At 36.8% G+C, this 13,264-nt stretch overlaps 1 protein-coding gene across 3 annotated transcripts in view; it reads left to right on the top strand.

The window, feature by feature from the left end:
• Positions 1-13,264, top strand: part of RGD3 (ROOT GROWTH DEFECTIVE 3) — a 30,214-nt gene that overhangs the window by 4,234 nt on the left and 12,716 nt on the right. For all 3 annotated transcript variants that reach the window (XR_016125978.1, XM_008220807.3, XM_089049990.1), the window contains exons 5-13: positions 124-178; positions 1,010-1,091; positions 2,581-2,900; positions 4,070-4,178; positions 4,339-4,948; positions 5,099-5,231; positions 5,343-5,411; positions 10,393-10,604; positions 12,504-12,744. Coding sequence is in view for 2 of the 3 variants with exons in the window: in XM_008220807.3 (XP_008219029.2) it covers positions 124-178; positions 1,010-1,091; positions 2,581-2,900; positions 4,070-4,178; positions 4,339-4,948; positions 5,099-5,231; positions 5,343-5,411; positions 10,393-10,604; positions 12,504-12,744 (1,831 nt within the window). In the remaining variant the exon portion in view is untranslated. The remainder of the gene's footprint in view (positions 1-123; positions 179-1,009; positions 1,092-2,580; positions 2,901-4,069; positions 4,179-4,338; positions 4,949-5,098; positions 5,232-5,342; positions 5,412-10,392; positions 10,605-12,503; positions 12,745-13,264) is intronic.

The following is a 13,264-nucleotide window of genomic DNA, read 5'->3' as shown; positions in this document are numbered from 1 at the left end:
GGTATTATTGTAATTAATTTTAGATTTCCTATTGGGGTGGCTCTTGATTTGAGCTTTTGAATAGATGAGGCTTCTCGGAGGCATGGTTGTTTATCTAATTTAAAAATTTCAAAACTACTACAGCTTTGATCTCAACAAGGTTTTGGAGTTTGGTGCTCTGTTGGCATCTGGGGGACAGGTAATACAGTGTCTATTTTATTTTCGTTGACATAATTGCACTGACGTGAAGAAGGTGATTGTATATTTTTTGGGCTACCTCTTTGGTTTTTGATATTTAAGTTCGACTTTGTGATCTTGATTTTACTTTCTGTTAATATTTGTTGATATCCATGAAAGGAGAATATTGGGAGCATCAATCTAGTAGGATCTGTTAATGAACAAGTCTAGTAATTGTTAACTATTTATTTATGTATTTGTGCTACATCAAGAAAAATAATGAAACTATTAAGATAGTAGTTTTTAAAATACAGAGGTGATTAGAAGAGAGGGGGCCAAGAAATATTAAAAAAATTACTATGGATTTAACAAGAGAAATAGTGCTCTCCAGTTTTTGTTTTTACATTCGTTTAATCTTTTGTATTGATTATTCACATTTAAATTTCTGAAAGGATCTATGCTGCTGTTGCCTTTTTTTTGTTTATGTTTTGTTTTTAGGTGGTCTTTCACTTTGTGAAATGAAAAAGATAATGGTCTGCCCACTTAATTAACTGATACTAATAAGGCTGAACATTTTAATAATTGTGAATCCCATCACTTTCTTTTATTTATAAATAATATTTGTGTTTCTTATAAAAAAAATAAAAAAGAATGTGGATACCCCGTTTGGAATGGCAGATGTTAAGTTTCAGTATTATTTGAGCTATAGTTGTTTGTGCCAAAGGATTGCCTAATTTGGTTAATTGCTTTTGTGGCGCAGTAAATTATTCTTGTTTTGTCTGATAAAAGAAATATTCATGTTTTGAGTGTTAATTTTCTTCTTTATAATTGATGCATTCATTTTTGGATTCAGGAGTATGATCTTGCAAATGATCATATGAAGAACCCAAGGGAAAAATTGGCTCGACAGAAACAAACACTACGACGTCGTTTAGGTTAGTAATCTTTTACTTTCATACTTCTATTATATCTGGTTCAAAAAAGAAAGAAAAAATGTGTCCCCCTTAGGTCAGTGCCTTTGTACCCTGTTCTGTAATTGGTGGCAGTCTCTAAGCATACATGCAACATGTGGTTGTTGGAGAGAGGGCAAAGATTATTATTGAAATTCAATCTACTGATACTAGTAATCTGATTGGTTGTCTGAACCAGTTTATTCTGTAGTGATTGAATGTGAAAACCAAAATCTAGACACTGTCCAACTGAGAAATCTGTTCTTCAAAAGCCTTTAAATTTCCAATTTTGAGAATAAATTTGACTATCATTTGATTGGACACACTTGTCTGATCTGGTATTTTGTATTCCTGATGCAACTTATATTTAGTGAAAAATTAGACGTGTTGTGCGGGAACAATTTGGATAGAGTTGAGATTTCTTGATAGTTGCTTCTCTTTGGTCCTCCCTGTCTAAAAATTTCAAGAACATTTCTTTAAGCGTAATTGTTCTTGATTTGGAGGGCAGGGGAAGGGAGTTTGAAATGAGTGCTTACTGGGTTATGGCATATGGATTGTTGTTTTAGGTGTCTGATGGACTGCTAGTCCATGTTTATAGTATTTCTTTTTGTTTATTTTGATAAATTGTGTGTTACTTATCGGATTGGATTCGGTTTTGGCCTTCCTTGTGGGCATCTACTTCATCAGAGTTTAGGGAGTTTACCCATTATTTTATCTATTTGGATTGGAAAGCAGCAGTATCGTAGAGATATTTATTTCAAGTGTAATGTGGTAGAGAGGTGTCTTTGTTTAAGTTTCTGGTTGCACGTTTGGTGGATTTCTTGTTCACCGATTGTACACGTGGTTTAAAAAAAAAAATAGAATTGTTGTTTGTTATAAAAAAAAGGGTGTGGTGTTTTACAAAGTAGAGAGGTGTTACAAAATTCAATGTTTTTAAATAAGGAGCACATTTTATTAATTGTTAAATTATACAAGTGGGTTGAACGAGATGTCCATCAATATTCACAAGATACACTAATTTGGAGATAAACAAGCATTGGGTCTTTTTGTCTTTTAAAGCATATTGAATTTGAAAGAGTACAAGACCGCGGACAAGATGTCCATCCAAAGATACATTGCTAGCCTACTCTATCTCAATTGAAATCCCCAAAAAATATTAGACTGAAAAACAGCTAGCGTACGGCAGCCTTCCACTCTAATAGAATAGTAGAAAAAGAAATATCCCTATTTACTCATACAGGTGCCTACAGTGAAGCCAAAAATCTGATATGCTAGATCACTATTTTACTAATCCATGCCATGCTGGAGCAAGGGTGGAAGAGCGTATTGAAATACCGAATTATGTAGTTAGTGTGTGTATTTTTTTATATATTCGGTATGTAGTTAGTGAGTACATTTTACTGTTGATTGCTGTCCTAAATTGCATTTCGATTGCCAGGTTTTAATAGAAATCTCACGGTGTCTTCTTTTACAGGTCTGGATATATGTGAGCAGTTCATGGATGTGAATGATATGATAAAAGATGAAGACCTTATTTTGCACAGCTCGCATGGGAATGGAATTAATCCAAGAGTTTATACATCACATAATATCCATCAGTTGGTTGCGAATATGGTACCTAGTGTATTATCAAAAAGACCAAGTCCAAGGGAACTGAATCTTTTAAAACGAAAAGCAAAAATCAATTCAAAAGACCAGTCAAAGGGTTGGTCTGAGGATGGGGATATGGAGGTGTCATGTGCTCAAAATATAACACTGAAGGGCTCATGTCCTGACTCATTTGGGACTAATAAGGTACTAGATTGCCAATTGATCAATATTTTTGGTGCTAGCTGATTCAAATGTTGTATGTCAAATTCGTAAGCTATTGCATATGGAGGCATCTCACTTGGTAGTAATAAAATGTTTTGAAGCTTCTGATGTAATCTTTGTTATCGTATTGTTCTGCTCAGTGGTATTTATTTTGTAGGAGAGTATTAAAAAATGTTCCTGGGGGGAAGCTTTTAGTGTAGGGCAATTGAGGGACAAGCGGTTATTGTTGGATAAATTTTGCATGTGATTTTGATGATAAGGTTGCTCTTTCTGAAGCTCAGGCTTGTTCTTAAAATAGAAAGAAATATTTCAAATTTATGGTAGTTGGTATATGTTTTAATTTGAGTAAAAAAAATTGAAAGTTCTAATCCAGAGTTAATTATGAAAGTGGAATCCAGTCTTGACTGAAAGAACTTAATGTGAAAACAATCATAAATTACTTTTAAAATGAACATCAAGTAATAAAACATCAACTCTTAATGTGAAAACATATACCAACTCTTGATTAGAACTTAATTTTTTGCGGTTTTAATTTTTTTATTTTCTCAAGTAATAAATTACATTAATGTGAAATACGTGAAAAGAAACCATTGTTTGCGGGATTTTTTTTTTTTTTGGGGGGGGAGGGGATTTTTTCTTAATAAAAATATAAGTAATATGAATTTGAAGTAAGCTTGAATTATCATTTTATTTTTTTGATTTAGAACTAAACCTTACTTGTTTAGGGGAGATAGGATCATGCCGGGGATGGTTATAGGGTCAAAGAAAAGAAGGAAAGATAACCAAATTTTTAATTGTTTTACTATAGATAAATAATTTAAATGACACACTTATATACTATAGATAAATAATTTCGGTTCATATCTTAAAATGTTTTAACTTGTGGATGTTCATGCTACTACTAGCAGGATATTGGTACACTGGTTTGGGATTTGATACTAAACTACCATATACATCTAAGGGTTGATAATGATAGGGATTTATTCAGTTATACATTTGCTATTGTTATAGAGGTTTCACATCTTGTAATATTCTAAATTTCCTAATCATTGTTGTTCAGTTGCAGAATTACTTTGGTTATTTTCTTTTCCTTTGTCCTCCTCCTGCGTTGGGTGTAAGTTTCTGCATTGTAATGTTGATTAATTTGGCAGGAATTTGTGGATTTCGATCATGATGAAGATAACTTTGAACACGATGGAGATGGGCGGTGGCCTTTTCATAGTTTTGTTGAGCAACTAATCCTAGATATGTTCGATCCAGGTTGGCTTCTGTTATTTTTATTCTTCCTGTTAAGGGTGGGCAGTGTAACCTTTAAGTGGGTGTGCTATTTCTTTTATACATACTTTTTTTGATATGCTATTATCATTGCTTCAATTGAAACTATGTCTTACAGTTTTGTTTTTATTTTATTTTATCCAAGTTTGGGAGGTACGCCATGGTAGTGTGATGGCTTTGAGAGAAATTTTAACGCATCAAGGTGCTTCTGCTGGAGTATTTATGCCTGACTTGAACCTGGACAGTGCAATGTTCAGAGAGTTAGAAAACAAATACAAATCATATACAATGAAGAGAGAGAGAGATATTGATTTGAATATGCAAGTTCCAATTGATGAATCTGGACCGAAACTGAAAAAGCCGAAGTTTGAAGATGTTTCATCACCGTTTATAGATACAGTGGTCTCTGCCAGCAAGGATGGGGATTTTGATATTAGTATGCAGACAGAAGATGACGGGTGTAAGTCGCCTTCTGGGCAGGTTAATGGTCAACTTCATGTGACCTCTCTTAAGGTTGATCCCAAGTGTTTTCTCAATGCTATGCCGCATCCACATGAGCAACCAGCCGAGACAACTGAGCTAAAGGGTCACTCAGACAATAAGGGATCCTTTCAGAAAATGGATGTGCTGAAAAGCCTCACTGAAAATAGTGATATGTTGAACTTGGTTAAACTGGCTAGGCATTCATGGCTTAAAAATTGCGAATTTCTTCAAGATTGTGCAATTCGTTTCTTGTGTGTATTGTCGCTAGACCGGTATGGTTTTTATCAAGCATGCCTTTTTCCTTTGAAAATTAACTTGGGCATAATTCATATGTTTAATTCTAAATCATGTGGCTGTTAGCATGAAGATCTATGTATTATTGCATAATAACATAAATTACTTGCGATTATGTATAATTGCAGTTTTGGAGATTATGTCTCTGATCAGGTAGTTGCCCCAGTACGTGAAACCTGTGCACAAGCATTGGGTGTTGTGTTCAAATACATGCATCCCACATTAGTTCATGAAACATTGAATATCTTGCTGAAGATGCAGGTAAATGTTCTCTAATGCCATTGCCATGCTTTTAGGCCTGTATACTTGTTGTTCTTGGTTATTATTATCGATGTTGTAGTTTCTATGCTTCTGATATTCCTATTTGTTCAGTGTAGACCAGAATGGGAGATTCGTCATGGAAGCCTATTGGGTATTAAGTATCTGGTTGCCGTGCGGCGGGTAAGCATTTGTTTCTCTTTGTAGTATTTTGAGATAATTCGGGTTCTGCTAGAATATCAAGCGTTTTTTGGACATCATATTGAAAAAGAATGCATGTTTTGGTTGATCCTTCAACCTGAGCTATTCTTTCTTTTCCTCATATTCGTAGTTTTTGTGGCGGTTCTGTGAACTTCTGGTATTTAAAAGTTGAGGTATCAAGTGATACTTGGATGCTTGGACATTTCTTTTCTTCAAACTTGTTGATGCTTGTCATTAGTAGGAATATAGTTTTTGTACTTTCATGTACTTCTGAAATGTAGACAAGTTTCATGTTTCAGGCTGGACATGGCTGCAGTAGAAAGACCCAAATAATCTGTATCATCATACCACCCCATATATTTTAGGTTTAAGGTATTCGGTGGTGGAAAAAAGGCTGAACTAATATTGTGTTGGGTGGTTCCAAGGATCTGTAACTCTTTTCTGTCCGAGTTCTTTCTCGGTAGGAGAGCTAAGAAGAGAGCTGCTTCCCTTTGGAACGATTCTATCTTGGCGGTAATTTGGGTGGTTTTTGAGGAAAGATAGAATTCAAGGAACTTGAAGGGTAGATTTCTGGCTTCTCTTTGGGCTTCCTTCTCAAGGACTTTAAGGGCATGTTTGGCATGCCTCACTGGATTGGACTGTGTTAAATAGTCCTTGAAACCTATGTTTGGTAAGGGAGGGGATTAACTTAAATGAGATTGTATAGTCCAGAGGGGAAAAAAACATCGGACTCGCTTGCCTAGTATAGCGAGCCCGAAACGTGGTTCTCAAAATAGCGATGGTGCTATTTTGAACATGTGAGTCTGACTGGATACCACCACCACTATCAAACACACGAGCTTGACCACCACCACCACGAGTCCACGACCGTCAGACCACCACCATCAAACCCATAACCAGCCACCACAGACCCAATCGAACCATCATCACCACCCAATCAGTCATTCAAAACATCATCACCACCAATAACCAGCCACCACATACTCAGTTCAACAACCATCACCACCCAATTGAACCATCACAACCATTAATTAGTGGATCCAGAGAGAGGGGGGTGGGTGTTTGCAGCCACCACATACCTAGAAGTGGATCTGGCTCTCTTAAAAGTTGGGTGCAGCATGAAGAGAGTGAAAAGAAGGAAGTAAGAAGAAAAGAGAAAGGAAAGAATAGGAAGAAAGAAAGAAAAGAGAAGAAACGGCCTGGAAAGGAAGAAAGGTAAAAGAAAAAAAAAAGAGGGGGAGGCTTGGGAAGGAAGAAGAAAGGAGGAAGAAAGAAAAAAAAAGAAGAAACGGGCCAAGAAGGAAAGGAAGAAGAAAAGTCAATAGAGAGAAGAGGAAGGAAGAAAGGGAGAAAAAAAAAAAAGAAAAAAAAAAGAAGAGATAAGAGAGTTCGAAGTGCGTGGTTCAATTATTTGTTTGACCGGAGATAAGATAATAAACCACCACATAGTCACTTATTTGTTTTCTTTTTATTTATTTTTAGGTCAAAAAAGCCTTAATTAAAATTAAATATTAGAATTTTATTAATTTTTTATTAATTAAAATTAAATATTAAAATAATTATTTTTTGTTCAACACAACACCAAACATAGGTCTTCATTATTTTTACCCAGTTTCTTAGTCTGACGTAGCACCAAACGTAGGTCAATACTTAATCAAGCTTAGTCCAATCCGAACTAATCCAAGATAGTCCAAGGATTTAGTCCAGTCCATGACAATCTGCCGTACCCTTTTAGTTTAACCCGTTTGGACTTGTCAGCCATTTTAGACCAAATAATCTGTTCCTTCATGGGAGTTTGGGTGTTTTTAGGGTTGTATCTTTAGGTCTTTGATTCCGATTGACTCCTTGTTCATTTTGTTTTTTACTTCTCTATTTTCTCTTCAAATTTTTTTTTTTTAAATATTGAAAAAAATACTAATATTTTGACCAGTAATCCACCTGGAGTAGATGAAACAAGAACAATAATTCAACAAGCTACATCTAGTTTAACACTACAAAATTATTCAAGACACCACAGCTTTCCAATCTAAATTTAAAGCAGGATAGATAGAAGCCAAAAGTGCTGCCCAATACTTGACCGTCTCCTACACCTCCTCCACTTCCATCTCCCTAGTACCAAGATCTGCTTGTTTCTTTATGAGAAAATAGCCCAAATAGTACCCATCACCATGCAACCCCATTTTATTCTAGCCTGTTTTTCACCATCCAAACCTTGATTTGATTAAATAAAGGCGTATTTATTGCAGTGCCCCTTGAAACTATGGTCGTCTCACTTTGCCCCTGAAAGTCCAAGTGACCCACTTTACCTCTTTGGCCCAAGCTTGCCATTCCATCTTGCCCCTTACTGTTAAGTCCATCCAAAAGTCTGTTAAAGTTGATGACATGGCAGGGGTATTTTAGTCATTTAGTACACATGAGTTATTTCCCACCAATCTGGGTGATGTGGCAAAGTGGACCCCACCTCCAGCATCCAAACCTCTGATTATACACACAATTTCCCTCAATCATCCAATTAGAGGACGACCAAGACCCAGAAATCACCCCCTTCACATGTCTCTGCTGCTGCTGCACACTTCTCTTGCTCCTCCTCCTCCTCCTCCTCCTCCTACTCTTTTCCTTCTCTGTTGACCTTGGATTTGGACTTGGAGATTAATAATACTCCACAACTTCCATATCAAGCTTCAAACTTTCTGGTTCTTCAGATTTGGGGCACAATGGAACAGACATTTCAGCCTCTTGTGGTGGGTCCTGCTGATTTTGAAAATTGGTGACTCCAGAGCTTTGTATTTTGCGACTGCGGCTTTGTTGCCTGGGAGAGTTGGATCTTCTTGGTTTTTTCAGTCAAAAGGATTCTTCATTAAGCCCAACAAAAGGGGACAAAAGGAGCTGTATAGAGCCAAGATCGAAAGATCTCAAAAGAAATAAATACTGAGAAAGTAAACACAAACGAAATACCAGTTAGTGCACAAAATGTTTTCCAGCCACAACGATTAGAACCCATTTGGTGGACAAGGGATTCCATCAGATACCAACAATTATCCTTTGCCTGCCAAGCCCCATCTTGGATCTAGGTAGGTTTTTTTTGTTTGTTAATGTTTTTAAATTTTGTATTGTACAGTTGTTTTTATTTGTATTTTTGGTCCATACTGGAGGTGGGGTCCACTTTGCCACATCACCTAGGTGGGTAAATAACCCACATATACGAAATAACTAAAATACCCACGCCACATTAACAGACTTTTGGATGGAGTTAATGGTAGGGGGCAAAGTGGAACAACAAACTTGGGTCAAGGGGGTAAAGTGGGTCACTTGGACTTTCAGGGCAAAGTGAGATTTGACCATAGTTTCAGAGTGCGCTGCTGTGAATAAGCCTTAAATAAATAACACCATGATCTTTTTTATGCCCCCATTGGTGTATTTTGTGCAAGAGTGAAGGGGAGACTCTGGATTATGTCTTCTTATCGTGCCGGTTTAGCTGTAAATGGCATTCTTTATTTATAGAGATTAATGCTAGTTGGGTGGCACTGGCACTAAAAGACTGCTTTTCTTTGCTGGGTGAGAAATTTAAAGTATTGGGTGGTGGAAAGAAGGCTAAAGTATTATGGGGCTGTATGGTGATGACTATTATTTGGGTTATTTGGTTGGAAAGAAACCAAAGGATTTTTAAAGATGTTAGGGGGATGGAAGTGGAGGTGATGCGGGAGAAGGTCAAGTATTGGGCGGCACTTTGGGCATCTGTTTCTCCTGATTTTAGGAACACTTTTATTTCTGACATTGTTTTAGACTGGAAGGCTGTAGTGTCTTGAATTGTTTTGGTTTGTTAAACTAGTTGTAACATGAGTTATTGTTTTCTCTGATATATTCATGGTGGATTGCTTATCTACGGTGCTGTGCAGCTTCTTTTGTGTAATAAAATTTCATAGTTTCGTGTTTTTTTTTGAAAAGGAAACAGAATTTTATTACAAAAAGACAATAAAAAAACAAGGTGGCCAAGATGGCCACAAAAGAAGTCTAAACAGCGAAATAGAAGTTAGACCAAGAAAACGAAAAACTTATAGCAAAAGAACAAAACTTAAAACAAACTTTGACTGGAAAGCTAGCGGATGGCTGCATTCCAATCCAGCCAAATGCTCCTAAAGGACATATCTATAAAGTATGTAGAAGTGAGGAGCACAATCCAACTTTCTCTCATAGCTTCTCCGTTTTGCGACAAGGTCCTAAAAATCAATCTATTTAGTTCCAGCCAAACCACCCAGATGACCGCCAGTACGATACAACCCCATAAAACCTTGGCTTTCTTCCCATTTCCTTGAAGATGAAAGAAAAGAGCAAGATAAGAAAATGATCCACGCTCTCTCCCAAATTCTTGAACAAGATGGATACTTTATGTATAATTGCATAGTTGCTTTCAAAATTGGAGTACTAATTAGATGAGTGCCCATTTTGATAAATGAAGATCTCCTATGAGGTCCAATGATGAGGACCAACCATCTACATCCATACAATAGTCATACCAAGTCATGTACCCAGGTTTAATTTGGTTTGTATTTGACATAACTAGAGATTTTTTTTTTGGTTTGAATTTGCATTTTCTTCCATCTATTACTTTAAAAAATCATGAAATTTTTTGGATTTCTTTTGCTGACATCAGGAAATGTCGGTACTGATGTAAAATATTGGGGAAATATCGTTGACATGGGGGAAGAAATGGGTTTACCCCCCAGTATCGGTGTCAACACTTTGAAAATCCTACATATTGGTCGATATATCGGTGTATGGGCTGATATTTTCGTCCTTGATTGTAGGAGGATCATTAATGGACATATGACAGCTAACGAGCTATGCATGTCTTACACTACTTGTGAACAATCTTCCTCTTTTTGTTTTGCTGGTTGCTTCTTGCATGACTACGATTTTTGTCAGTTACATTTTATTGTTTCCATGTTTCTTTTCATGGCACCAGGAGATGCTTCCTAACTTGCTTGACCGGATTCTGCCTGCATGTAAAGCTGGCCTGGAGGACCCCGATGATGATGTTCGAGCAGTAGCTGCAGATGCCTTAATACCTACAGCAGCTGCTATTGTTGCTTTAAATGGTCAAACTTTGCATTCTATAGTGATGCTGCTTTGGGATATATTACTTGATTTGGATGATTTAAGTCCATCCACTAGCAGGTATTTTTATTTGCTAGCTGATATGTAAGACTCGTTACTTGATGTCAGTCTCTTTTGCCATCGATATCAGCATCAGTCTTTTTAAGGTAATGAGTGCAATAAGCTAATATATGTGTTACACAGAGAAAGAAACAAGAAAAAAAATAACTGTACTGTCACTTCAGCAAACAGGGGGATTATTTTCAAATTATTTGAGGATCCTATAACCTAAATACATATGTTGTCGAATTAGTTGTTCAGCTATTTTACATGGTGTTGCTGCATTGTTGCACATATTAATATTATGCATTGTGTCATTCACGAGTAGCAGATACACGTCTGAACGAAATGCTTGCATCCGTGCCATTTAATTTGATTTTAAGTTTGGTATGCCAAATAGGTACATATTTTTCACTTGGTTGCTAATTTGTGGGACATGGAAGAGGAAGTGGATTTACTGTGATATAGGATTAGGTTCTTAGCTTCTGGGAGGGTTGATACTTGTGATATGGTTTAGAGGAGAAGACCTTCTGTTTGCTTCTTCCTGTGTCATGCTATTGCAGAGATGGAGCAGAGTGTGAACCATTCATTCCTGCAATGCGCGATTGCTCTCTCTCTGATTACAGCTGTTCAGGGAGGCCAATGTGTTTTGGGTTATCCCAGCTGAGTGTGTGGGTTTATTTGGCAAGAGGCATAAGGTTCTTGATTGAAGGAAGAATGGCATGGTTCTGGAAGATGCTCAGTGATGGCTATTTTTTGGGTAATTTTGGGGTAGGGGAATACATTTGACAATGAAGGGTGAGGAGATTCATAATTTGTGGGAGAGGGTTCGCTTTTGGGCATGTCTTTGGGCTTCAATCTCTTCTTGGTTTAAGGATATTTCTTTCTCTACAATTTTTGCAAATTGGAATGCAGCTGTTTATTATTGTTTTTTGTTTCTTTCTGGTTCTCTGTTGTCTTTTGAGGTTGTTATGTGGACATCTTGCCCATTGTGTTGTAGTTTTCCTATCTTCTTAATGCATTTTTGTTTCCTAATAAAAAAGAAATTAGGTTCTTAGATTCTCCTTCGATATCTTGGTGAAGTCGCTTTAGAGATATTGTTTTTTTTTTTTTTTTTGAATAGAAACATTGTATTGATAATCAAGAGGAAAAATCCTCGATCAAAACAAACAAGACCTAAAAAAGAGAGTGTCTGACCTACTAAGATTTAAAATAATTCTGTAATTAAAAAACACAAAAAACACAAAAATTTCAGTAAAATCATCTTAAGACTGCCATCATGTCTCTCATGATGGTAGAGTAGTGATAGTCCTTGAACTGGCCCTAAACCCTAAACCCTAAACCCTAAACCCTAAACCCTAAACCCTAAACCCTAAGGATTCCAGCTCTCTTCCCCTTCCCGAAACCCTCAAATTGATACTAAGGAGTTCAAAACACCCTTTAGGAATCACCCACTCCGCTCCAAGAGCATCCAACATCCTCCACCATAATTTTAGAGAATACGAACAATGAATGAACAGGTGATCAATGTTTTCTGCATTCTCTTTGCAAAGAACACACCAAGAAGGGGATAAGCACATCTTTGGTTGCCTCCTTTGAATGCTATTGCAAGTATTAATCTTGCCATTTGCTGCCAGCCACACGAAAAATTGAATTTTAGGAGGTGTCTTTGCCTTCCAGATTGAGATGGAAGGGGGGAAGACATCCCTGGTGGTAGAGAGAAGAAAAGACCTAAAAGACTTGCAGGAAAAAGAACCCTGCTCCTCAATCTCCCATGATCTCCGATCCAATCTAGAACTATTTAATCTCACCTTCCCCAATATATCCAAAAGTATTACCACTTCTGCTATTTAGTCTGTCCTTTCTTGTTTGTATATGCATCAAAGTCTGTAGATAAATCATGGATGTTTCTTTTTGCAGTGTAATGAATCTGTTGGCTGAAATATATTCCCAGGAAGAGATGATTCCTAAGATTTTTGAGGCATTGACTTTGAAAGAGAACATTGAGTTTGATTTAAATGAACTGGGTAGCATTGATGATACTGGAGAAGGCATAAGTTTGCAGGATAATCCTTTTATGTTATCAACATTGGCGCCTCGTTTGTGGCCCTTTATGAGGCATAGTATCACATCTGTCCGTTATTCAGCTATCCTCACTTTGGTAAGCTACTCTTGGCTCTGTTTGTCGTGTTTGTACAATTGCCTTTTGTGAACACAATGATTTTTGTTTCCTATACAAAAGTAAAAATGAAGGATGAATCTAGGTTATCATTTAGATCAGCAAATCAAAAAGCCTGGAATGGAAAATCTGCTAATCCTGTGTTGGTTGCCAGCGAAGTTATGAAAGCATGCTTATGAGGCAATGCATAAACCAAGCCAGTTTCACCCACCACTCTTTAGAAAGGGTACCCCTATTGGCCTTGCAAGTGTTAACACTATTAAAGAAACCAGATTTCCTGGTGTCCGCACCATATTGTGACCGTTAGTTGTTGTTCACTGGACAACAACACAGCCATTACAAATAATGTGAAGCTGATTTGATCTAGCTGATTGCAAGGATTAAAATATCGGCCGTGTAGATAATATCGGGCCTCCAATTTACGGATATTTCGGGGGATATATCGTTATTGTTTTAGGTATCAGGAAAAAATCAACAAAAATGACAGATATAGGCATTGAAA

The sequence above is a fragment of the Prunus mume genome, linkage group LG1 (assembly GCF_029339155.1).
Source record: "Prunus mume cultivar Tortuosa linkage group LG1, ASM2933915v1, whole genome shotgun sequence".
NCBI lineage: Eukaryota > Viridiplantae > Streptophyta > Magnoliopsida > Rosales > Rosaceae > Prunus > Prunus mume.
This window is presented reverse-complemented; position numbering and strand designations above follow the sequence as displayed.